The sequence below is a fragment of the Elephas maximus genome, chromosome 1 (assembly GCF_024166365.1).
Source record: "Elephas maximus indicus isolate mEleMax1 chromosome 1, mEleMax1 primary haplotype, whole genome shotgun sequence".
Taxonomy (NCBI): Eukaryota; Metazoa; Chordata; class Mammalia; order Proboscidea; family Elephantidae; genus Elephas; species Elephas maximus.
In genome coordinates this window covers 161,751,119-161,773,701 of record NC_064819.1, presented here as the reverse complement: position 1 = coordinate 161,773,701, position 22,583 = coordinate 161,751,119, and the positions used below count along the sequence as shown (strand labels likewise).

The 22,583-nt window shown below is 35.4% G+C and overlaps 2 protein-coding genes across 3 annotated transcripts in view; one reads left to right on the top strand and one right to left on the bottom strand.

Annotated features, from left to right (window-relative positions):
- The window catches only part of MMS22L (MMS22 like, DNA repair protein), a 150,970-nt gene extending 136,429 nt beyond the window's left edge, over nucleotides 1-14,541 (top strand). Inside the window, exons 23-25 of one of the 2 annotated variants that reach the window (XM_049897621.1) lie at nucleotides 7,131-7,227; nucleotides 8,581-8,748; nucleotides 10,154-14,541. In XM_049897621.1, coding sequence (XP_049753578.1) covers nucleotides 7,131-7,227; nucleotides 8,581-8,748; nucleotides 10,154-10,226 — 338 coding nt within the window. In that variant the 3' untranslated portion in view covers nucleotides 10,227-14,541. Of the gene's footprint in view, nucleotides 1-7,130; nucleotides 7,228-8,580; nucleotides 8,749-10,153 lie in introns of those variants that run through there. The other variant, XM_049897631.1, reaches the window with a different exon arrangement.
- Nucleotides 14,542-17,276: 2,735 nt separating this feature from the next.
- Nucleotides 17,277-22,583, bottom strand: part of KLHL32 (kelch like family member 32) — a 227,508-nt gene continuing 222,201 nt past the window's right edge. Inside the window, exon 11 of the mRNA XM_049897499.1 lies at nucleotides 17,277-17,730. Within this exon, the coding sequence (XP_049753456.1) occupies nucleotides 17,569-17,730 (162 nt within the window). The 3' untranslated portion in view covers nucleotides 17,277-17,568. The remainder of the gene's footprint in view (nucleotides 17,731-22,583) is intronic.

The following is a 22,583-nucleotide window of genomic DNA, read 5'->3' as shown; positions in this document are numbered from 1 at the left end:
CCAGCTACCTGACGCTGAGTTCCATTTCCAGTAGATGAGGCCTACCTTCTTCCGTCCAAACCCCACTCACCTTGGGCACAGTGCTGTCGAGAATGCTGTGGCCTGGATCACCCTTGCCGCAGCTCTTGAGGTGATGGCTTAACACCAGGAGAGGCTAGCAAAAAAAACCTGGGGCTGCTACCTTCTCTCCACCAAACACTCAGCTTCTGAAGTGTACTGTTGTCCCCAACCCCAGCACCAAAGCAATGCTCTGAGGTTTGGCCTGGGAGGAAAAGTACGTTCCCCAAAGGAACTAACTTTTTGGCAACAGTGTGTGGAGAAATTCAAGCCTTAGGGTGCTCGCAAAAACAGTGGAGGTTATGGTGAAAAGGCAACTGGCGAGAAATTGAAAGAATCATTGGAGGTATAGGCTAATCTGTAGGCTGGCTAGTTTGCATGAGAGAGGGGGTAAAAGAGATAGCGGGAAAGAGCCCTCCAGGGGTCAGAACAAATCTCAAACACTGATCTCAGTCTGTGAAGCAATTATACTCCAAGGTATTGTTAAAAACAATAGAGCAATCAGCCAACAATTAGAGGTAGCCAACAATTAGCTGGTTGTGGTTAATGGAAGAAACAGTAAAAGAGCGCTCCACCAAAGCCACTGTCATCCCAGGGTGAGTGTGAGCATATGGAGGTAACATGTGTTCCAGTACCACAAAAAGGGGGTGATGGGGGTGGAGCTAGACAGGAGTTATGTTTCTGTAGCTCACTGGAATTAAGTTCTTATAGACCCAAAGCTAATTCTGACCAGCTGTAATGTACGTGGTAAGTCCCAGAACAACCACTGGGTGGTGCAGACAGTTAAAGTGCTCAGTTGTTAATCGAATGGCTGGAGGGTCACGTGTTCCCAGAGGCACCTTGGAAGAAAGGCCTGGCAGTCTGCTTCTGAAAAATCAGCCATTGAAAACCCAATGAAGCACACTTCTACTCTGACACACATGGGGTCACCATGAGTAGGAATCAACTCAATGGCGACTGGTTAGAACAACCACAAGGAAATAATTCAAAAAAATTTAGTGCAAAAATCATTCAAGATTTTAAAATAGTCTATTAGAAAATATTCACTTAATGCAAAAGAAAGAGGAATGAAAAAGACATGAGACATATAAAAACAAAAAGTAAAATGACTGATGTAAATCCCAGTTATCAAAAATAACATTAAACGTGAAGAAATAAAACAGTCTAATCAAAAGACAGAGATTATAAGACTGGATAAAAAGAATATGGTCCAACTATGTGCTGTCTACTGAAAATACATTTTAGATTCAAAGATACAAATAGATTGAAGGTAAAAGAATGGAAAAATATATTATGCAAACAACAACCACAGAAAGCTAGAGTGCCTACGCTAATATTAGACAAAATAGATGTTAAAACAAAAAATGTTACAAGAGATAGAGTGACATTTTATAGTGATAAGAGGGTCTATCAGGAAAATACTACAGTGATAAACATATATGCACCTAGCAACAGAATACTAAAGTACGTACATGAAGTAAAAAACTTACAGAAATGGAGGGAGGAAATTAGACAATTCAGCAATAATAGTTGTAGGACTTTTAATTTTCATGCCAGCATGAAAAGATCTTGGAAGTCCTCGTTCCCATCTTCACAACAAGCAAACAGCTGAACAAACTGAAAGACAACAACTCTTCTTAGATTTATCAGAGAATTAAGGTCACAGGGCAAACTACTGTTCCCAAAACTGGAAAGAAAGGCAGATACAGAGAATTATGGTTTACTGGAAGCAGAAGTCCATTATTGGAGCCAGTACAGGTAGGAACACTTAACACTGTACTTGAGAAATTGCTGGAGGCTCATTGTTGCCTAGCTTCAGGGTTAAAAATTCTATGGGGCACAGTCTTAGGGGGCCCCCACATTTTGTGAGTTTACCTCCAAAATCCTCACAGACTTCTCACTCTGAAGATAAGAGAAAAAATCCCCTTGCTTCTGGCAGGGGGGGACTGGAATGAAATTTTATGTTGAAAGAAAAATCATCAACCTAAAATTCTGTATTCAGTGAAATAAAGAAAGATCTCAGACAGACGAAAACTGAGGGAATTCATTGCCAGTCAATCTGCCTTAAAAGAAATGTTGAAGTTCCTCAGAGAGAAGAAAAATGGTATAGGTCAGAAACTTGGATCTGTATAAAGAAAAGAAAAGTGTTAAGGAAAGAATAAGTAAGGGTAAAACAAAACCTTTTATTTTCTTATTCTTAATTGACCTAATAGATAATTGTTCAAAATAATATCTCAGCAATATATTGAATGATTATACCTTATGAATAATTGAAATGAATGACAGCATGTTATAAGATAAAGGAGAGAGAAAGTGGGAATACTCTATCATAAGCTACCTGTACTACCCATGAAGTGATATAGTGCCATTTGAAAAGTAGACTTAGATTAGTAGTAAATGTATACTAAAAACCCTAGGGCAGCCACTGAAAAAATCGAGTGTAATTAATATGCTAAGAGAGGAGAGAAAATCGAATCATATAAAATGCTCAATTAAAACCAGAGAAGGCAGAGAAAGAGTGGAAGATAAAAAAAAGAAAAAGCAAATCCAACAAATAGAAAACAGTTTCAAATATGGTAGATATTAATTAACAGTAAACACTTTAAATATGAATGGTCTAAATATTTCCAATTAAAAAGACAGACCAGCAGAGTGAATTTTAAAAAAGGATACAGATGGATTAAAAGTAAAGGGTAGGAGAAAAATATGCAATGCTAACACAAATCAGAATAAAGCTGGAGTAGCTATGTGAATTTCAGATGGAGCAAACTTCGGAACAAGAAAAATTGTCAGAAATAAAGAAGAACATTGCATAATATAAACAAGGAATGGAAGAGAACTTCCTGAATATAAGGCATCTACAAAAAACCCACAGCTAATACTGTATTTAATGGTGAAGGACTTGATGCTTTCTCCCTAAGATCAGGAATAAGACAAAGATGTTCACTCTCACCACTTCTAATCAGCCTTTTAGTAGAGGTTCTAGACAGAGCAATTAGGCAAAAAAAGAAGCAAAAGGAAGAGTAAAACTATATTTGCAGATGACATGATCTTGCATATAGAAAGTCCTAAGGACTCCACTAAAAACTATTGGATTAATAAACTAAGTTTAATAGATTAATTAATAAACTAGATCATTAAATTAATAAACAAGTTTGGCAAACTTACAGGATACAATTTCAATGAAAATCTGAAAATGAAATTGAGAAAAAAATTCTATTACAATACCATCAAACAGAATAAAATATTTAGGAATAAATTTAACAAAAGATACGCAAAATTTATACTCTGAAACCTACCAAACTTTGTTGAAAGAAATTTTAAAAGATCTAAATAAGTGGAAAAACATCCCATTTTCGTGGACCAGAAGACTTAATATTGTTAGGATGGCAGTACTCCTAAAATTGACCTACAGATTCAATATAATCCCTACCAGAATCTCAGCAAGCTTCTTTGAAGAAATTGACAATCTGATTTGAAAATTCATATGGGATTGAAGGGATAGCCAAAACAATCTTGAAAAAAAAACACAGTTGGAGGATTCCCACTTCCCAATTTCAAACTTGCTATAAAGCAATAGTAGTTAAGACAGTGTGGTACTAGCATAAGGACAGACATATAAATCAATGGAATAGCATTGAGAGCCTTGAAATAAATCCTTTGATCTGTAGTCAGCTGATTTTTTGACAAGGATATCAAGACAGTTCAAAGAGGAAAGAACAGTCTTTTCAATATATGGTGCTAGGTCAAATAGATAGCCAAACGTGAAAGAATGAAATTGGACCCTTAACTCACACCATATATAATCATTAACTCAAAATGGATTAAAGACCTAAATGTCTATGTTAAAACTATAAAACTCTTAGAAGAAAATAGGGATAAATCTTCATGATCTTGGATTCGGCAGTGGATTCTTAGATATGACACCAAAAGCACAAGCAACAGAAGACAAAACTGATAAATGGACTTCATCGAAATTTAAAACTTTCATGCTGTAAACATCAATGAAGTGAAAAGAATCCACAGAATGGGAGAAAATATTTGCAAAACATTTGATAAGAGTCTAGTATCCACAATATACAAAGAACTCTACAACTCAGTAATAAAAAAAACAGGTAACTAGAATATGGGCAACGGATCTGAATAAATATTTCTCCAAAGAAATACAAATAGCCAAAAAGCATATGGAAAAATGCTTGACATCATTAGTCATCAGGAAATGCAAATCAAAATAAAATACTACATACCAGCTAGGTTGGTATAATCAAAAAGTCAGATAATAAAATAACAGGGGTTGGGTTGGGAAGGATTTGTACATGTTGGAGCCCTCACTCACTGCTGTTGGGAATGTAAAGTGGTGCAACCACTTCAGAAAACAGTCTGCTGGTTCCTCAAATGATTAAACCTAGAGATACCACATAACTCAGCAATTCTACTCCTAGTTACAGAGAAGTGAAAACATGTGTCCAAACAGAAACTTGTGTACCAATATTTATAGCAACATTATTCTTAATAGCCAAAGGATGGGACCAACCTAATGTCCATCATGTGATGAATGAATAAATAAAATGGTATATCCATACGGTGAAATATTATGTGGCCATAAAAAGAAATGAAGTACTGATACATACTGCAAGTACGTGGATGAACCTCAAAAAATTACGCTAAGTCTAAGAAGACAGTCACAGAAGACCATACATCGTGTGATTCCATTTATATTAAATGTCCAGACCAGGCAAATTCATAGAGACAGAATGTAGATTAGTAGGTGGTTGGTGCTGAGGGAGGTGGGAATGAGAGTGACTGCTAATGAGTACAAGGTTTTTTTGGAGGGTGATGAAAATGTTCTGAAATTACATAGTAATGATGGTCATACAACTCTAAATATACTAAAAACCACTGAATTGTACACTTTAAAGGATTGATTTTTATGGTATGTGAATTATATCAGTAAATTCGTTATTTTAAAAATGCTGAAAATTAATACTCTGTGGAGACTATTTCTTCATATTCTGGTACTTTTCTATAGGAGACCTTTTTTGTTTTTTAAAGAGGACGTCTTTTAAGAAGAATCAGCTTAGCTATACTGGTTCTAGGACCACATCTAATATAAAAAATTTGCTCAATAAACCATGTGTGCTATATATTCTTTATCCACTATCCCCGTGCCATGGAAAACATTATCTACTACTTAATATTAATTAACTTAAGGTCATCATATGTTTAGTGCTCCTGCTGTAGTGGATTGTGGTTTCTGAATATTTTCTTATTCTTGAAAAAAGTGCTTTTTTTCAGCTACTTATATACTTAGTTGAAAGCAGAGAATACCAGAAGGATGTTTACCTGTGTTTTATTGATTATGCAAAGGCATTTGACTGTGTGGATCATAACAAACTATGGATAACACTGTGAAGAATGGGAATTCCAGAACACTTACTTGTGCTTATGAGGAACCTTTACATAGATCAAGAGGCAGTTGTTCGGACAGAACAAGGGGATACTGATTGGTTTAAAGTTAGGAAAGGTGTGTGTCAGGGTTGTATTCTTTCACCATACCTATTTAATCTGTATGCTGAACAAATAATCCAAGAAGCTGGACTTTATGAAGAACGGGGCATCAGGATTGGAGGAAGACTCATTAACAACCTGCGTTATGCAGATGACACAACCTTGCTTACTGAAAGTGAAGAGGACTTGAAGCACTTACTAATGAAGATCAAAGACCACTGCCTTCAGTATGGATTACACCTCAACAAAAAGAAAACAAAAATCCTCACAACTGGACCAATGAGCAACATCATGATAAACGGAAAAAAGACTGAAGTTGTGAAGGATTTCATTTTACTTGGATCCACAATCAACAGCCATGGAAGCAGCAGTCAGGAAATCAAAAGACGCGTTGCATTGGGTAAATCTGCAAAGGACCTCTTCAAAGTGTTGAAGAACAAAGAGGTCACCCTGAGGACTAAGGTGAGCCTGACCAAAGCCATGGTATTTTCAATCACATCATATACATCAGAAAGCTGGACAATGAATAAGGAAGACCGAAGAAGTGTTGACGTCTTTGAATTGTGGTGTTGGCGAAGAATATTGAATATATCATGGACTGCCAAAAGAACGAACAAATCTGTGTTGGAAGAAGTGCCGCCAGAATGCTCCTTAGAGGCAAGAATGGCGAGACTGCGTCTTACCTACTTTGGACATGTTGTCAGGAGGGACGAGTCCCTGGAGAAGGACATCATGCTTGGCAGAGTACAGGGTCAGCGGAAAAGAGGAAGACCCTCAACAAGGTGGATTGACACAGTGGCTGCAACCATGAGCTCAAGCATAACGACGATTGTAAGGATGGTGCAGGACTGGGCGGTGTTTTGTTCTGTCGCTAGGAGTCGGAACCGACTCGATGGCACCTAACAACAACAACATATACTTAGTGTGTCAAAAACAGCATGACGAAAAAAATTAGTAGCATTTGGAATGTGTTGGATTTTCTGCTTTCTTTCTTGATATTTTTTGCAGTATTTTTATGTACAAATGCCTGATTTTAAAGAATTTTGTTTAAAAAAAATTAATAGCATCACAAGGAGTTGGATTTTTTTAATATGTCTTTGGCTAATTTTAAGTGCAAGTAAATTGTTGGTGTTGTCTAGTTTGCTACTTACATGTTTGGTGAGAAGATGAGAGGAATATGCTTTTGAGATAAAAATAATTAAATCTACCTCTCTTTAAAGGCTTTCTTTTTCTCTTATAATAGTGTTTGCAGGATTGGGGTTTTATAGTGTTTTTGAATATGGACTCCTTTCTAAGAGAAAGACATGTATCTTCACATGTGTGATTTCTGTTTTAAGAGTGTCAAAATAGACTTTTAAGCTTTTTACATTTTCTTAAAATGGGGAGATAGGTATAACTTAAAACAACAAAAACACATAACTATTCCATTTTGAAAACTAACAAAAAAGCATGTACATACTTTAAGAAAACAACATATTTTTTTCTAAATCAAGAGTGTTGGTAAAAATGAGGATCCAGATGGTCAATTCAGACACAGTGTGTAATGCTATAATTTTTCCTCCTAGTTAAAAGGCTGGCCACAGAGAACCTGCAATACATGGTACAAACCTGCCAAGTGGGGTCAGAAGGAGAACCTGCTGCCCAACTGACTTCTGTGTTTAGGTAACTGGAAAATATGCCAACTGGCAGGGAGACTGTTGCCAGCCATTTGACAGCCAACATGTTTTTTTAAGTAACTAATTATCCAAAACATAATGTGTTACTACTTGTTTATAGTATTTCAATTATTGCATTTTTGGCAGAGGTTTTGTTACATTGTGTTGTTTTATTAAAAGATAGAAGTGCCAGGGAAAAAGGTAAGTGAGCAGACTAAAATTACTTTAGAATTTAGTAAGGAAGAATCTTGCATGTAGTTAAGAGGACAAAGTGGGAAACTTGACTCATGGTGACAGGTGCATAGGTCTTCAGAGCTTGCTAAACAGGTTAGACAGGATCCAGTGTAGAAGTGCATGTCAGTGGTTTTCTTGCTTTAGATACCGTAGACACAGAAGGCTCCGTTATATTTTATTTGTGAAGCATAGACTTTGTAAGAGTGGATCTTTGTCCAGGAGAATTATAATACAACTTGAGGAACATTTTCTCTTTTTTTTTTTTAAGATTTGTTTCTCACAGCTTTTACCATTTCTCCTTTATGACACGTATTTCTACCACAGCACTACCATGACAATTCAGGTCCATTTCCTTCATTCTATGTTGGACCTTTGACTCCTCAGTTTTTATCTCATCACAAAATTGGTGCTGGTCAAGTGTTTACAGTTTATTTAAATTGTGATCACTTGATAATGGTGGATTTGTGAAAATGTAAAGACCTAAAAGGGAAAAAAAGGATTTTATATAACAAAGATCAGGCATTTGTTGTCTCAAGTTTATTAAGCTAGGTTGGTTTTGTGTTGTTGATTTGGGTTTGGGGGGAAATAGAAATTGTAGGGGTAAAATATATCAATCTTATTTATAAAGTCCTTCTAGGAGTCTAAAGTCTCTTGTTTAGTTAAGGAACATAAAAATATATTCTGAATAACTGGCTTTCCTCATAAAAGTAATGTTTGATTTATCTAGATATATGAAGGTCTGAGAAATAAGAAGGAAACTTGATTCTTTTTTCCTGTCTTAAGTCTCTTCCATACCCCGCTACTACCCAGACTTGGAGGTAAAGAGTACAGCAAAAAAAAAAAAAAAGTCTTTGGGTTTAGACTTTTTCCTCTTATTCTCCCTCAACGTGGGATTCCAACTCATCACCCTTCACAGCCAACGCCATCTCTTGGGCATGGCTCACACTGAAATAAATCCTTTCTGTTCTTTAAAGAGTTACAGATAATCTTCGCATCTCATTTAGATGCTTACGGCAATCTCACATGAAATGACCCTTCATGTGTTCTGGTTACAGCTGGTTCCCACGTAGACACCAGCCCAAGAACTACCCCACAAGTAATCTTAAGTAACGTGTTTTACTTTCAGGCAGTTTATCCAGGATTATGGTACGACATACAGTTACCAGGTTTACAGCATCTTAGAAACAGTAGCAACATTGGACCAGCAGGTTGTTATCCACTTGATTTCTACCCTCACTCAATCTCTGAAGGATTCAGAGCTGAAATGTGGCCTTGGTAGAAATAGTGCACAAAGGTATGTCTGCTAATTTGATTATGCTCTTTTGAACAGTGATTATAAAATCTAGGTTCATTTTATAGAAGTTGTTTATTTTCTCATTCCCAAAAATTTGAAGTATGTTCATTTTGAGTTGAAAAATATTGTTTCAATTCTCAGATCATTACCAGTTTTATAAAGTATGATCAAAGTAATGTGGCTTATCAACAAACTTAGCAGAACTGACACCATTCACATATTGTTCCTTTCAAAGTGACCACCTTAGAAGGTAGTTTATTTATTTCAGTTGTGCGCTTTTGCTCAGAACGCATTCAGTGTTCCTCATTGGGAGGTGGGCTTCAGAACTTTTAGTGTCTTGTTTTCATATAAAATCCATGGTGGAAATCATAACCCTCTGAGGCATGCTCAGTTTATTCAGTCAACTATATCACGTGTATCTGGTGAATAAGATGAGTGCCCAGTGAGAGTCTATGGATTTTGGTCAAAAATAGGCAATAAGGCTTTGTTTTTCTTATAGACTTATAAACCAGCTGAGGATTGTTCTGGGCTATTTAGAATAATTGCAACATTGTGTGAATAAACCAGTAGCTCCTAAAAATATTGTGTGGGGTCAATATTCACACTAGAACTCATATGTTCCAAAGTTTGTTAAAGAATCAAAGTATTTTAATTACGGCACGTGTGTGTGTGTGTGTGTGTGTAGCTAACATCTGACTTCTCTCAGTGGTTTTCAGGTGTAACTGAAAAAACTGGATAGACCCTATGCCAACCACCCTAGTGTAGTATGTTGTTGGGACACATGGGCTGCTAGCCTGTCATCTTATGTGACCAGAAGTACCCATGGGAGGGATGGTTTTAAAGATTGTGAGTAGTACAGGTATTCAGAATAAGGAAACAGCTGCTGGATGCCGTAAATCTAAACAGCATCCCCAATATAGGGAAATACTGGAGAATCTGATAGGAGAAACACTGTTTTATACTCAAGCGTTGTTACTTCTAAGAAGGAAGAGAATGGGATATGTACTAAAATTTTTATACAAGTCAGTTTTATGGTTATAGATTTTTGTTTTAACACTTATGTTTGTGACAGAAGTCTTCCCATTTTAATCAAAACATCATTGTCTACTTAGCAGTATTCATGAGCATATTTCATTATCTATCAGCATTGTATTATTTCAGATGGTTAATGAACCTTTACATGCCCTTTAAATGTGGCCGAGTTACGTACCCTTTAGCCCACATTTTATATATAAAAATCCTTGAGTAGATCCTAAAATTTTTTTTAAAGTGGTAGCTAGGTCTGCTCCTTAGGTAGGTAGGTAGGTAGGTAGGTAAGTAGATAGACAGTTTGTAAATACTTAAATGAAAAATAATTTAAAAAGTAATATATATGTTTGCTTTCTTTTCTTTTTTCCTTAAACAGGGAAGCCTATAGCAAACTTTTATCTCACCTTGGACAAGTGGGACACAATGAGATGCAGAGACTGGAAAAATGATAATAACTAATATATTTTGTGGTTCATCCTCTCTATTGACTGTCACAATCTGAAGCCACTTTGTACCACTGTGACTGCTACTTTTAATTAATTGTATAATGTTCTTTTAAAAATACTTCCTAAGATTTTTTTCCTTACATATCTGTAAGTATAAAGCATATACATAAGGAAATAAAAGGCTAATTAACTATGTTATAGGATCCTTGGAGTTGAAGAAACTTTTTCTAACTGGGAGTGTTTTCTTGGTTTGTACTAGTTGCTCCATCAACTTTTTATTTTGATGTGACTTCCTGCCTTGAGACTTGATTTGTGCATGTGTTATTTGATTATTTTGTTTTAATTTTTGAGGTTTTTTGTTTGTTTTTTACAATCTATGTTTTAATATGATACTTTTTCAAATTATCTGGCTATCCTATGCTGGTTTGGAGGGGGCATAGAGGAGAGACTGTGTAATTTATTTTATTTTTTGTTTTGTTTTCCCATACTATATGTGAGGCAAGTTCATAAAACACACTTAACTCTGTTAGCAATAAGTCTTAACCTGGCTACATGACTGTACATATAATACCTACAAAATTTTAAACCTAAGCCTACAGTGTTTATGCTTAGGTTCCAGCACTTGTCAGATTTTTTTTCTCTATCCATCCTTTCTTCCAGAATTGTCATTAAAAGACATATTACAAGGAAGAGAAGCAAAAGCCTCTAAGAAAACAGAATAAATAATAAACTCAACCATATTTTAAGATTAGAAACTAACAGAAGCATAGGAGAAGGCAGCTGATCTGTCTCCTTGTTCTTCAGTCAGAGCCTCTTATGACTTAGCATCTTACCATTTACAGGGAGCCAGTTGTTTCATTTAGTAACTCTTATCTCTCAACTTTTAACCGTATCCTGTCTAAATTGTTTGGAGCCCTGATGGTGCAGTGGTTAAGAGCTTGGCTGCTAACCAGAAGGTCAGCAGTTTGAATCCACCCGCTGCTCCTCAGAAGCCTTATGAGGCTGTTTTACTCTATCCTGGTAGGGTCACTATCAGTTAGAATCGACTCGATGGCAATGGGTTTTTATTTAGATTGTTTAATTACCAATTAGACCCTGTCCTTGACTCCTTTTGCGGTGAACATCATTTGTTAGAAAGAGCTTTAGTTCTAGCCTTGGGAACCTACTTGGGCTTCAGCCCTGCTCTGCATTGTGACCTTGAGCAAGTTACTAAACCTTTCTGAGCCTAACCTCCTTCATGGAGAAAAAAGAATACCAATTTCTTTTCTCTCTATTTTACAGTATTATAAGAATCAAGGGGATAGTGTATGTGAAAATATTTGGTCACCTGTGTTCTGTTTGGAGGTGTACAGATATGATTACTACAATATTCATATACAGGAAAGGTAAAAAACACCTCTCAACTTTATTCCTCTTTCTCTAATGATATTAAAAAAAAAAAAAATAAAGATACAGCCTAGATGAATGATCCTACTTTTTCAGTGTTTTCTTAAGTATCATGTTTGCTAAACTTGAAGTATTTTACCATTTTTTTCTTCAGACTCTAGTCTTTATCAAGGTTCTATCATTTATTCAAGAGAGCATTTCAATCCTTTTTGGGGGGCTCTAGAAGTTTTTTTTTTTCCTAATGAAATACAAAATACATTACAATCAGGATTCTATAGTTAATAACGCCCTCCTAATTCTAATCTGCGAAGTCCAGATGAGTGCCTATTATTTTCATGACATGCAAATGGTCTATTTTCCCTTTAAATCAACTGTCATCACTACAACAAATGGAATAAATAAAAACCTCTTTAAGGCTACATAATAGACTTCTTTTATTATGGTAGTGACTTATATGAGTAGGAATCGACTCGACGGCACTGGGTTTTAGTGACTTATTAAACTAATAAAGTATTGCTTTGCGAGTCTCAGCAATTGAAGAAGTTTAATCTATTTTTAAATAAGGTGATGTCTCTAAAGAGGTTATATATGTGTATAGATATATTTATTTTAGAAGGGGAATTGATAGATATCTTTGAGAATCTTGCTCCCTAGAGTATGAATCTTTTGCAGGATAAGAGAAGCTTCTACTGAATCATGCATTAGGGTATATGTCTGTACATGCTAAAAATAGCTTGTTTGTACTTAAAAAATCAGTAACAAAAAAACCCTTTAATAATACATGTATATGTTATGTATTTGTGTATAAATAAAATTTGAAAAAGTTGTGTCCTTAATTAAAGAAAATCTATGATTCATATCCTTTTCTTGAAAGTCTTCACTAACTCTTCACTTACTGCTACAGTCTTGTCTTCTTTCATTCCCAGACTTTGAGTACTTTATAGCCACTTCCTTAATTTTTCTGAATACTCATTTTCCCCTAAATAAGCTGTAAGTTCTGCAGCTGCTTCTTTCACCTTTGTAAATTAGTAAGCCGTACATCCTGTCTTGGTCAAACCTGAGAGTATGTTCTCTTTTCTCCTGTTCTTTGGCCTCTCTGACGTTTACACTTTCCTTTATCTTCTTCCCCTTCTTCAATGATACTGCTCCTTCCAATACATGTTGTTACCTTGAGAGCACCTTCACGTTCTTCTTTCCTTTCCCCAATGGTAAGATCTGGTTCTTCACCTACTCTTTCTCATCACTGTTCTAGTAATGATCTGATAACACTAGCGCATAATTTATTCTCTCAAACATATTTCTAGTGCTAATTTCTCACTAAACCTCTCTGGTAGAAACCTCCTGAACTCTCAAGTCAACATGGCAAACTGCCCTTGTCAGTATCCATTCTAGACTAGCTCCTGCTCTTTCCCAGGGAATACACCATTTTCCCAAGTCACTTAGTCTTGAAACTTCAGAGGCATCTTGAATTCTTCCCCACTTTCAGTTGATCACCAGTACAGGCTGTAAGGCTGTTTTCCTTTTTGCAATCTCTTGCATCCAAACTGTTTTCTCTATTAGGTACTAAATTGTCATTCTTCTTGCCTCTGGTCTCCTTTCCTGTACTTTATTTTACACACAGTTCAGAAAATAGTGTTCCTAAAATATTACTTTCCTTTTTTTATTTTTCTGCTCAGAGACCTCTAATAACTTCCCATTGTTTACAACCTACAAGCTAGTTTTCAAATCCTTCAGGCAGGGAAAGACTCTGCCCTCTGAAGCTACCGTTTCTTTCCAAACTTCCAAGCAGGAGACTCTCCTTGCTGTTTTTTCTAAATGGCATATTAGTTCTGCACTCTGAGCCTTATTCACTTTGCCAGCCTGAACTATCACCTTTCCTATAGAAACTTGACCTTAGGGCACTTAAATAGGAATAAAATTAAAATGTACATTTTGGATGCATGAGTATTCCAGCCAAATAATTTCTATAAAATACCAGATAGAGTGCAAAAGAGATGATTGAAGGACAACAAGGTGATGAAATGATTTTATTAGACATTCAGATTTGGTTATGATTTAAATTTCAATTTAATTAACATTTAATTAGGAGGTCTCTATGGTGGAGGAAAAAACATGGAGTATTGTCTGCAAAAATTATTCATTATTGAGCTCATTTGCATTAGGATAATTTTGTAGTTTAAAACTTTTGTAATAAGATCTTATCTAGTATGTTTTCTCCTTAAGCATGTTTGAAGAAAATAATAATTTCTGGGTTCTTATACCATTTGTGGGTTTTCATTACTATCATCACTTTCAGATTATTGCTTCGTCACAAGTTCTTAAATCTGCTTTGTTCTTAAAGATGTACATGAACCTGTTTCACTATATTTTTACAGAATCTTTGACAGTTTTTATTTTTACTTCCCCTTTGTTAAGATAACTTGTTATATAAAAATTTGACAAGCTTCTGCAGTTGGGAAAACCTTTAGGAAACCTGCCTTCCCCAAATCCTACATGTTAACAACATAGTACCCATGTTGCCAAGATAGAAGATAGATATTATAGAAACTTCACCAAGAACTGTATTGTTTATCCTAAACTACTGCTCCTTGATTGATGGACTGTTTTACATAAACCTGACATTTTCCAAAAACTGATGCCCTGCCTTATTCCTGTGAGGATTAAAAATATTGTCAATCAAGAATGTAGTATGCAAATATAAATAAACATGCTTTGTTTGGTTAAAATAATTGCTCTGAGAAGCTAGCAAAATAGCATATTCTTTCACATATTTAATAGGATATGAGATTTGTATTTTGATTCTGTAATACCTGTACAGTAAGGTCTGAGTACCAAAAGATTGAAATTGACCAATTTCTGCTAATTAAAGTTTGTGGTGTATAGATAGTTATCTATTTTATTGCATTTGTAAATTGTGCTTTTAAAAAAATCCTGGGCATTCTTAATAAGTTATTTGAGTATATTATAAAGATATGTATATATATGTGCATGTGTGTATATGTGTATGTATACACACTCATATGTGTTTATATATAAAATTAGAAATACATATATTTAACCTATACTGTGCCTATGACCTAGTATGTGATTATTCAACTTCCTTTTCTATGACAGATTGACTATTTGAAAGCCAAAATAAAAATGAACCATAATACCTGAAGTAACACCTTGTATTTTATTGTCGCTTTTATACTCTGCTAAAACAATAGTTTTTCAGTTATTGCTGAAGGGAATATGATCTGCATGTGGTTAAACTGTGAAGAAAATATGAAGAGAAAAAGTATAAGAAGTACCATAATCATAATGCAATTGGCATTTTGTTATTAAGGGTCTAAGGATTTTTATTGCATTTTACTTGGAGATCCTTTTAGAGTTTCATGCCTTTGCCGGCTCTTCCTCCCAGATAGAGCAAGAATACTCTGCTGTGGGGCTGCTTTTTGTTTTCTTTTTTATAAACTCAAATCCTGAAGTGATGTTTAAATGTTTGGAAGTCTTATGCTCTTCATATGGAAATTCAAAGCAATTTAATACTTTAAATACAAACAGTATAACCTTTAGTTTTGAAGAGTAAAAATAGAAGATGAATTACTGTAGGATAGCTCAGGAATCGGAATCGACTCAATGGCACTGGGTTTGGTTTTTTTGGTTTTAGCTCACTTAAACAGGAAGAATATATTTGAATGGTTTCAAAAGAATTTGGTTTATATGAAAAACATAGTTTTCTAGATTTTTCTTATTTTCTCTTATTGTTGATAATTTGAGGGAAAGTATCAAATATCTGAGTTTTTGTTTTTAGAGAAGGAATGTTGTATTTTTTATGCTGTTGTTTGGGTATAGCCATAAAGGATGTCTCAGAAAACTATGCAAAACTTTAAAAAATTCTCAATTCAGTTCTGTAATGCTTAGAGTGACTAATACATTATAAAGGTCACCAAGAAGCATTTGAAAATACATGCTGATTTCTATTATATGAGTAGTTAGAAATCTGTATAGAAATAATCAAGAGAAGTTTTATACTGTTTTTATCAGTCAGGCAAGCTTATTTTTAGGCCATCTCCCTTTCATCCACTCGACATGAAGTCTGGGAATACAAATAGATTTTAATGGTTTTACAAGGTAAAACAACTAGAGGGAAAATTCATGTGCTAAGTTGAAATCTTAGTAAACTGGAAATACTTCTTGCTTAGGTCCGGACTGAAAAGATTTCTGAAGTGCTGGGATCCATTTTCCTGACTTGGTAAGGCATTTTTAAAATTTAGTGTGGATGGTTTACACCTTTAAAAGAGGTTCTCTATTATCATTCTAAATGTCAGTTACCAATATCAGTTTTCATTGTTCGAAACTGTTTCAAATACTTTGAAGTTTTTTGTTTCTCTAAATTCCTGTTCTTTATTTTACTTTTTTCCTCACCCCCCGTTTCTGCCTCTCACCCTTTAATCTTCTGAATAACCAGAAGTTACACATATTTAAAAATTAATGTTTTTGGTATCCTATAACATAACAATGTATAAAGTTAGCGACATTTGTATTTACATAAAATGATACTTTTTCTTCAGTCACTTTTGATGACTGAAAATGGTTACATGAATAAAATGTTAGTTTCCTATAAAGGATAAGGATTGCTGGGTGATTACACTATAAAAAAAAAGTCAGAATAGTTTTTCTTTTAATAAAGATGACTTAGATCATAACAAAATTTAGAAAAAAGAAAAACTCACATTATACTTGTTGAATTTACATTCAAATGTGATCACTGATATTTTTTTGTTGTAGACAAAGCAAATCTGAAAAACCAGCCTAAAAAAGAATTTGTATGCATTATTAAAAGTGGTCATAATAAAATATGTATTGGTGGTGGAACAGAATCCCACAAGTGCTGAACATTCACATAACCTTTAACAAAGAGGAAAAATTTATTAGAACTGCCAATGCTAGGTTTAAGTGTATGTCAAAGTACTTTAATGTACCAAAATTAATACAAACTAATTTTTGAGCTTTAAAATGTCATTTTCTACTAAATGTGTTTAAGACATTTGAGAGTTGTTACTCAAGGAAAAAAATAGGGATTATTGGCTTTGGTAAACTCCCTTTTTCCTAATTACTGTGTTTCTTTCATATACTTTTCAGAATCATTTATCCCATAGCATGTTTTCCAAGTTCTACCTAGCAATTTTTAAACTTCAAAACTGACCTCCATGTTCATTTACAAGACTCCAAAGACAGTAAAATACCTTGTAATTTGAGTTGAATTTTTTTCTTAGGTAAAGTACTTCAGAGCATTTGCCTAATTCCCACAACATTCTTTTGAATTAAGATGGGAATCAATTATTCTCCTCCTTAAACAGTGAGAAAACTTGTGAAGTTATGCTTCTGGCCCAAGGTCACTGAATAACTCAGGCGAAAGAAACATCTGGGTATTCCAACTGCTGTTCTAGTATACTTCCATTATTTGTATCACCTTGAATAAAATATGCCATTTATTATGCCATAATGCTGAGTCTCTATTAAGTGGTTATGCATAATGTTAAATTTTAAAAAGAAGTTATGAACCCAGGTTTAAGTAGTGAAGGCATTAAGTACTAAAGATTTTTTTTTTAAGATCATTGATGCTGTTAGTGTGAAATAAATTGCCTTACTAACAGTATCACTTTATCCTAGACAGCATTGATCAGAAAAAATAAAGAATGCTCTAAAGACCCATGGAACAATAATGAACCATTAAGCTACACCATAATAAAAGTCATACATGTTGTATGTTGACATACACTGAAAAGGGTGGCAGGAGTTTTCAATAACATTCTAGAAAACTGTTCATTTTTTGCTAATGTTTATCAGAGTATAAGACCTATAAAATAAGACAAGGAATCATTGAGCACTGGTTCTTTTCATGCCCAGTAACCAGAGTCAAGCCTTTGTTTTTGCTTCTGTTCATGATGAATGTTAGCAGAGTATTGGCTTTTCAGATGGTGCCAATCCTGTGATGAGGCACTTGAAGAGTTTGAAGATTAGGGCATGTGAAATATGGAGCTGGAAGGAAGCATGCTGCTATTCCATTGGAAGCAAAGGGAAGTGTAGGCCCATAGAATACTTCTTCTTTGCCTTCCCTGCTTACATCCAGTACCTACAAAAGAAGAAGAGAAGACTGTATGTCAAAGGTGATTGCTCAAAACACAGCTTGCATAAACATAAAAGGAAGGCTGAACAAGTTCCATTATGGCCATACTTGAGCATTGCTATTTTTCTCGTTGGGATAATACCAGAAATATTTAGTAATTTCCTAAGTGCTAGACTACATTTGTATATGTATAAAGTGTGTATACTTAAATACATGTTAGCTTGCTGTTAGGTGCCTTGGAGTCAGTTTTGACTCAGCAATCCTATGTACAAAATGAAACGCTGCCTGGTCCTGGGCCATTCTCATCATCGTTGACATGTTTGAGCCATTGTTGCAGCCACTGTGTCAGTCCATCTCATTAGGAGTCTTCGTCTTTTTCGCTCACCCTCTACTTTACCAAGCATGATGTCCTTCTCCAGAGACTGGTCCCTTCTGATAACATCTCCAAAGTACATGAGATGAAGTCTCACCATCCTTGCTTCTAAGGAGCATTCTGGCTGTACTTCTTCCAAGACAGGTTTGTTCATTCTTTTGGCAGCTCATGGTATATTCAATATTTTTTGACAACACCATAAATCAAATGCATCAATTCTTTTTCCATGTTTCTTATTCATTATCCAACTTTGAAAATGAAGCAATTGAAAATACCATGCTTGGGTCGGGCGCACTTTGCTTTTTGTAACATCTTTGCTTTTTAACACTTTAAAGGTCTTTTGCAGCAGATGTGCCCAGTGCAATACGTCGTTTGATTTCTTGGCTGCTGCTTCCATGGCAGTGATTGTGGATCCAAGTAAAATGAAATCCTTGACAACTTTAATATTTTCTCCATTTGTCACGATGTTGCTTATTGGTCCAGTTGTGAGGATTTTTCTTTTCTTATGTTGAGGTATAATCCATGCTGAAGGCTGTAATTTGATCTTCATCAGTAAGTGCTTCAAGTCCTCTTCACCTTTAGCAAGCATGATTATGTCATTTGCATAATGCAGGCAGTTGATGAGTCTTCCTGCAATCCTGATGCCCAAACTAGTAAGTAGGTGGTGTCATCATGTTGACTTCAAATCTCAACCCTGTACTTCAAAAAAAGACTGAAGTAAGATGAAACCATTTTGAGAAGAGCTTGCAAGGGAGTCAGAGGTGATTATGCAGGTAAGCCCTAGGTCGAAACATGGTCTGTTTTTTTGGGTTGGCACCACAGTTGCTAGTACAGTCTTGTTTGCTCCAAAGATTTTATAATTTCTTTATTCTTTTCTTCCAGCTTAGAGCTCCTGAAGTCCAAACCTACATATCCAATTTACTAGCTAACACCACCTAAGTGTCATAAACCGAACCAAGCCAAACCCGTTGCCGCTGAATCAATTCCAACTCATAGCTACCCTACAGGACAGAGTAGAACTGTCCCATAGAGTTTCTAAGGAGCCTGGTGGATTTTAACTGCTGACCTTTTGGTTAGCAGCTGTGGCACTTAACCACTATGCCACCAGGGTTTCCCCCTAAGTGTCACAGGCATCCCAAATTCAGCATATCCAAAATAGAGTGAAATTATCTTTATTTTTTAAAAATCTACATTTTGTTTTTCAGGCCCAGGTCCAATATTTCTAATTTATTGTCTTTTTTATCTACTTTTTTTTGGCTCCCTAAATGATTCTGATGGGTAGCCAGCAGTTAAAAATTGCTGCTATGGTTACATTGTCATGTTACCATATCTGGGAGTACAGGACTCTATACTATTAACTTTTGAAAGTAAGATATGAAGAATATATTACATTTTTATTAAATAGTATTGTCATTGTCTCTTTAGTTAAACACAGTAACTCTACTCATGCTTTCTAACCTCACCTCTGACAGACAAAAGGTATAGTGGAAAGTACACCTTAGAAATCAAACTGGTCTGGTCTGAATCCCTGATCTGTGATATAATAATTTATGACTGGGAAGTTAAACTCTCTCAGCCTACTTCCCCATTTGTAAAATGAAGGAAACAGCACTGACCTGGCAGCTTTATTGTGAAAATTGGAGACATCTAGTTCAGTGTCTGGCAAGTAGAATATTATAGCACAGCTCAGTAGCAGGTTAAAAATTAGTTCAGTCAATTCTGGAAAGTTTTCCTCAGTTATTTCCATCTCCAAGCTGGAGTTCCAGCTCTGCTTATACGGCACAGCTTCTGTGCTAGTCTGTGCTTGCTGTCACCTCGCTGAATCTGGCTTAATCCGTATTACTAGGAAAGTTTTTCTTGAGTAAAGCTGCCCATTTTCTATTTGTCAAACTCATCAGACTCTAGCCCTAAATCATCTTCATCTGTCTTCATTTGCCCTTCCTCCAACCTGGTTTAAAATCCTTCCTCACTTGGGTTTCATGAATTTCTTTTTTTTTTTTTCTTTTTTTTAGTTTGTCATTGACATTGTCCTATTGCTATCTACTTTTGGCTTTTCTCCTCTACCTGCATCCTGTATGTAGGTGTGCCCCAGTTTTCCACCCACACAGGCTTCTTGATACTTTAATAGTCTTGTCTACTCTCATACCTTCACCTGTCAACTATGTGGATAATTCTTAAATCTTTAACTGCAATAATGCATTGTTTTAGATTAATAAGACCTTTAAGATTTGAGGATCTGAGCTCATAAATGAGGAAAATCACCAACGCCTAGAATAAAAGAAAGATCCAGTTTTTAGTTTTTTTTTTTTTTAATGGACATTTAGCTGTCCAACCCATTTATTGAACAATATACTGTTACTGTGGATTTAAAGCATTTCCATTATATGCTAAATACGAATGTTTTCTCTCGTCTCTTTTTTTTATTTATGTATCTTCCTGCAGTACCACATTTACAGTAGTTTTAACTGGATAAGGCAAATCTTTCCATTCATTTTTTTAAAATTCTTATTCTTATACATTTGCTTTCCTAGAGAAACTTTGTCACTCCTTCACCCTGATAGAGAAAGGAAAATCCCAGTGGAATTTTGATTAGTATTTCATTGAATGCAGAAAACAAATTGGAGATCATTTAACACTTACCACAACTATACAGACTGAAGTATTATCTCCAATTTACAGAGAAGAAAGTTGAGATACAGAGAAATTAAGTAACTTGCACAAAGTCATTTGGCTACCAAGTGGTAGAGCCAGTATTTGAGCTCAAGGGTGCAACCCAAGAAAGAGCGAGGATTTCATGTCATTCATGTTATCTCTCCCCAGTGGAATACATTTTTAGAAGACAGGATGTCAGTTGAGGTAATCATCCAGAGAGCTTTTGTCTGGTTCCCGGGGCCAACAGAGACTGCATATGTTAAGCAGATGTAATGTATTTAATCTGTGAACAGGGAGAAGGAAGGGTTGGCAGTTTTTCTCCAAAACACTCCCCTGTTAACTGGCAGAAAGAAGGCATTTGGGAGAAGGAGGTGCCAGTTTGGCAGCATATCCTCCAGCCAAAAGGAAATAATAGTAAATGAAGAGCAGTAGAGGTGATCTGGAAACCCAGACTAATCACTTGAACACTTACGCAGCTGCTCCTCTATGTGCTCCTTGTCACCCACAGCATTCCAGATTAGAGTCAAAACTGCCAGACATTCACTTATACTCCCACTAAATAAACAACAGCACCTTCACTTCCATCCAGAATCTATTCCCAGTACTTTCCATGACTATCACTAACAAGCCCAAATCTCAATCTTTAAACAAGTATTAATCTAAGAGCATCTCGGCTTTTCTCTTGTTTGGGTTGTCCTTGTGATGGATCGAGTATTCTGTGCTAGGTCAAGTAGTAGCAGGAAAGAATATATTATGCCTTCTCAGTATCTCACATGTTTCATCTCCATGTGACTGAATCCTATACAGGACAGTTAAAGGACCTTGGATTAAGGTCTAATGAGACAGGTTATAGGTGGTATTTTTAAGAACCAAAAAAAAAAAAAAAAAAGTGATTTTAATCATTCTGGATGTTAACGAACCAATCTTTGTACTACTTAAGTATGACCTAAGCCCTGGTGACGTGTGGCGAAGAGGTCGGCTGCTAACCAAAAGGTCGGGAGTTCAAATTCACCAGCAGCTCCTTGGAAACCATATGGAGCAGTTTTACTCTGTCCTATAGGGTCGCTGTGAGTCAGAATTGACTTAATGGCAACAGGTTCACCAGTTTTAATTGGCCACACTTTCAGAATCCAAAGATTATAGAGATTTGTGACAATGACATGAAAAATGTAAACTTTGCTATATCTAGCATGCATACTATTTTCCCTACCACTGTTTCCTGTACTTTTCAACCTACTGACTTGTACTTAGGCATTTCTACTGTCTAATCAACATTTTCTCATGAACACTATCCCGATCTCCCTTTATCTACCTTCTCTGTTGTATATTCTTCAAGTAAGTGGTAATGAAATGGCTTGCTTTTGAACATGTGGCTAGTCTCTTCAGCTATCAATGTATTAGTATTAATGTACCAAGATAAACAGTTCCATAGTCACCAGTAAAAATAAAGATTTTGAGATACTGCAACCATTGTTCACAATGAATGATAATATAACAATTTTTAGTAACTAAAATGAAAGATGTATGATATATGATGAATCTTTACCCATAAGACATTTTTCCAAACATCACTTTACATGAAAATCTATATGCTTATATAGACATTTATTTTCAATTAACAGTAAGGGCTCTTAAAAGCTGTTATCAAACTTATCTGCAATTTGTAGGGCCAGTGTGCCAGTCAAGGGATTAAACGCCATTTGCAAGAGGACTGATTGGGTACATCAAAATGGCTACCAGAACACAGAACTACCCATAATGCTGACTTTTTATAAAAACAAATATATTAGAATATTTTATAGTCCAATCTCAAAGGTGAGATTTATTCCACCAA